We start from the raw sequence: 4135 nt of genomic DNA, 5'->3' as shown, positions 1-4135 counted from the left end.
TTGCCCAGAGAGGTAGTGGATGCCCCATCCCTGGAAACCTTCCAGGTCAGGTTGGAGGGGGCTCTGAGCAACCTGATCTAGTTGAAGATGTCCCTGCCCACAGCAGGGGGGTTGGACTAGATGACCTTTAGAGGTCCCTTCCAACCCAAACTATTCTATGATTCTATGATTCTGTGATTCTATGAGTCTCTGATTCTATGTTGGAGAACATTTTTGTTAAGAAACCATACAACCTGTCAACAGCATTCAGTTTGTAAAAGCTACACCACCACACCAAACCCTCCCAAGGAGCTATGAAAGACAACTGAATGCTGCAAGAGGAAGATGTAATACTTGTTTACCAGTTGAGGAGGGTGGTAAACTTTACACTCCTTGCAAGATTTCAGTTTAAACCATGTCAACACATAGAAAGTAGTGCAATGCCGAACCCCACTGATATTAGGCAATGTTAGTTCGGCTGTTTCAACCCACAGTTTACTAATTTTTCATGCTGTAGATAGCATTTTCTGCTCAGCTGGTCTGACTGCAGAGAGCTCCGGGGCCTCTTAAAAACTACCATGCAGTAGGCTGCATGTGAAGTGTAATTTTATAAACAAGCACATCAAAGAACTGAGTACTAGTCTGAGGCAGTAGCATAAAGCAGTTCAGCACGAATAGTCCTTAAGAGTCTTCCCATGCATTTAAAAAAATCACTGCCCACCCATAAATCAATGGTTTTTTTGTTATGTACTGAACCTTGAACCACTTTTCATGAGAGCAATGGACTACCTTTTTGGCACCGTGGACTTTAATAAATTGCTTTATATGTCTGCACAGCCAGTAACTTAAGTCTTTGCTCATATTTTTCTTCTTTTGTTGGTTGTCAGAATGGAAGATGTCACATGATAATACATACCGCAAGTACTTATGTTGGCGGCATTTTAGTCTTGCATTAATAATAAAAATAAAAAGATACATATACAGTTTACAACTGATCTGGAAATAGTAATGATAGTTTGTTTCAAAGCTTAAGGAAAGACATAAATTTTATTTTCTAGTATTAGTCTTTTCTAGTGGAAATGTCTTTCCTCATAGGAGTTGGAATGCAAGACCTGTCTGTCTCATTTTTCCTAGAAGACATTTTGGATTACTAGACAAACAGGAGGAAGTTATGATTCACCATACTGAATGGTGCTGCCAACAGATTTTCCCTCCTGAGCTGAACAAGTTGCTTCCAGGTTCTCTGGAGCAACACAGGCTGCAGAAAACCAGTATTTCCACAACTGCCCTTTGTGTGAATCGGCTCCCTGTGCCTGTAGAAGCTTGTAGAACATAGGCATGAATAAAACAGCCTAATGTGCTTAACTGCACCCTTACTAAGCATAATCTGGAAAACAAACGAGTGTTTCTGTATATGCTGCCAATTTTGCACTTGTAAATTCCTGGCAACGGGTTGGCATTGCAAGCCACACTCTCAGAATAGCCACGTAATCTACATTTGCCTGTTGCATGCACCAGACGTACGCACAAGCTCTGCTGAAAGTCCGTCTTTCTCTCTGCCTACCCAGCACTCCTTGTAACTCTGTTCCAGTTACCCCAGCCCACACAACCAGCTGTTGCGGCTTCAAGTCCAGGCGCCAGTTGCTAACACGGGTTCTTCTGGTCTAAGGGTCCCCCGAGTGCTCAGCTCCCTGGAGCGGGACATACACTGGCTTCCGAACGCTGGGCGACATCCCGTGCCTCTGCATTGTGCCTGATGTATTAGGGAGGGAGGACAGGAGCGTGAGTGGTAAAGGTTACTCTGGAAGGGGGTACTAAAGACATGCTGCTCCGAGATAAGCATCCTCAGTGAGGAAGGATGTAGTAGTTTTGCTGACAGTCTTGAGTGGAGGAGTCAAAATGATTAAGTATTTTCCAGCTTCTTTCCCCAACCTCCTCTATGCTGCTTACCACTATAAAAATCTTTTTACTAGGCTTCCTTAACTGAGAAAGCTAAGAATACTTGGAACTGGAGGCTAAGGCTTGCCTGCACCTATTTCTGGGTGACTACACTTGGCCTGAATCCCTGCAAACGGAGGAAGGCATTCACCCTAACACATTCTTAAATTCCCTTTTTTTCATTGCCACGTCCTTTTCACACTCCCCCTCCCTTCTTTCCCCACTCCTGCCCACAAACTTTCTGCTTATTCTGGCCCCGCTTAATGACAAATTTTGGAGGACAACGAGACAAAGCTTCCCTCGGGCAGCTCCTTTCCCTTCTGCCAGCCTGGCAGTGGCTGTACCTGAGGAGCAGGACTGACCCTGCACCAACCCTCTGCAGGCTGCAGCCACAAGTGCATCAGTTACCCCTCCGGCAGAAACCCAAAGCTACCTTTATTAAAAGACCAAGTCTAAGGCTGCAAAATGATGATTATTGCCAGAATTATGCTAAGTGCTGGGACAGTGCTCTTCTCCATTTCTTTTGATTAGTGGATATGAACTGGGAAGTCTGGCTTCCCACAGAAACAATGTGGCTTAATGAATAAATACAGCTCCTGAGGTCTGACCCGGAATGAATCTGAAGCGTGGCTTCCCCCAGGGGGGTATGGGGATGGCATTGCCCTGAATCACTGTTTCCAAGTGATTTATTTACACCTTGTGTCATCCCAGGACATGGCTTAAACTGCAGGTGTTTTCACACTTAAGCACCAAAATGCAGTGACAGAATTAGTATCTACTTACATGCTGAAAGCTTACAAGTTAAGAGGCCTGGAAGCTCGTTTTTGCACTAGAAAGTAAGTTCTAGATTCTCTTTATTTTTCCTAAGTTGGGTCACTTTATACAGATGACAAGCAGATTTTGTAACCAAATGCCAGACATGCATGTTTACTTCTTGGCCTAAAACCTGTAAGATGAGGCTTGCACCATGAGAATTTAATGTCTCTTCAACAAGGGCCAAAGGACAAGGAATCCCATGTCAGTCCTTTAAAGCCAGGATTCATCTCTAAAAATCACTAAGTACTTCGTTCTGAAAAGTAACAATCTTTTTTTGCACAATACATGTTACTTATACTGCACTTCCTTTAGCACACGAACTGTAAAAATTTCAGAAATCCCTTTCTCTGCAAGTACCTAGGACTTCATCAGGAAACCTGTCTTTTGCAATTTCCAACAACAGCAGTTTTAACCGGATCAGTCAGCGCCTCTGGACTTTGTTTGGCTTCTCTTCGACTTACATCTTTCATCTCTGGTGCTTATTTTACCAGAATAAGCGTAATTCAAGAGTGTGCGATGCTTTTCCACACAGCACATCTCATCACGCCCTCTGGGACTCACACTGCATCTGCACACTTTGGGGCAGCACCAAAAAAATGTAACAGAAATGACACCTACTACACCCTGGTGTTTTATAGCTAACTTTTTTCAGAAGACAGTGAGAACCAAGACAGTGTGAAGACCAATGTCTCTTTCAAATACAAAGTCTTAAAGTCTTTGTTAAATACAAAGTCTTAAGAGGTCAAGTCAAGTCAGACCCAATCCAAATGTGCTGCATTTGATGGAAATGTTACTGTTGACCTCCCGCAGCTTTATATTGGACTCAAAGTTACTGTTCAGCAGCTGCAGGATGAAGCTCAGGTGAAAATGCTGCTCAAAGTTATGTTTATGTACTCCCAAGGCCATGTTTTTTCCAGGGAACTCAAAAACAGCTCTCACCATGTCCACTGCAAGGCTAAAAGGAGGGCTGCTAACATCACATGAATTATAGCCCTGTCCCACATAATAAATCCCTAACTGTGGTTCATTTTCTACTCACACAGGTAAACATCAGCTGAATTCAACTGATTATTCCTGACCAGGTAAGGTCAAGCTAAAAATGACTTGTTTAAACTGCAAATAGTGTAAATATTGCTTAACTGCATGCCTGGGGTTTAGTAATGAATTCCTCTTCATGTAAAGCTTGTGTAACGGAATTCTTTGATAAATGAGAGTAGTTTGTAAACCTGTGGTTTTACATGGCTCACAGTGGTCTAGTCCGCCTAGATCTTGAGCGGGACTATGACCGAGCAACTTCTCTGTACAAGAGCTTGCACAACAGAAAACACAGGCAGCACTGGCTGGCGATGGAGGCAAGAGTCTGAAAACTGCAGGGCAAACAGAGCCAGGGATGAAAAGCAAA

The 4135-nt window shown here is 43.4% G+C and overlaps 1 protein-coding gene across 1 annotated transcript in view; it reads right to left on the bottom strand.

The window, feature by feature from the left end:
• LOC103898280 (E3 ubiquitin-protein ligase MARCH3) overlaps nt 1–1712 on the bottom strand; it is a gene marked incomplete at its 3' end in the record, with an annotated part of 11521 nt that extends 9809 nt beyond the window's left edge. The window contains exon 1 of the mRNA XM_009278519.1: nt 1687–1712. Coding sequence (XP_009276794.1) covers nt 1687–1712 — 26 coding nt within the window. The remainder of the gene's footprint in view (nt 1–1686) is intronic.
• Between the last annotated feature and the right edge of the window lie 2423 nt (nt 1713–4135).

This window comes from Aptenodytes forsteri, unplaced genomic scaffold, assembly GCF_000699145.1.
Source record: "Aptenodytes forsteri isolate BGI_AS27 unplaced genomic scaffold, ASM69914v1 Scaffold402, whole genome shotgun sequence".
Lineage (NCBI taxonomy): Eukaryota > Metazoa > Chordata > Aves > Sphenisciformes > Spheniscidae > Aptenodytes > Aptenodytes forsteri.
The sequence above is the reverse complement of the archived record's forward strand: the minus strand, read 5'-3'. Positions and strand labels throughout refer to the sequence as shown.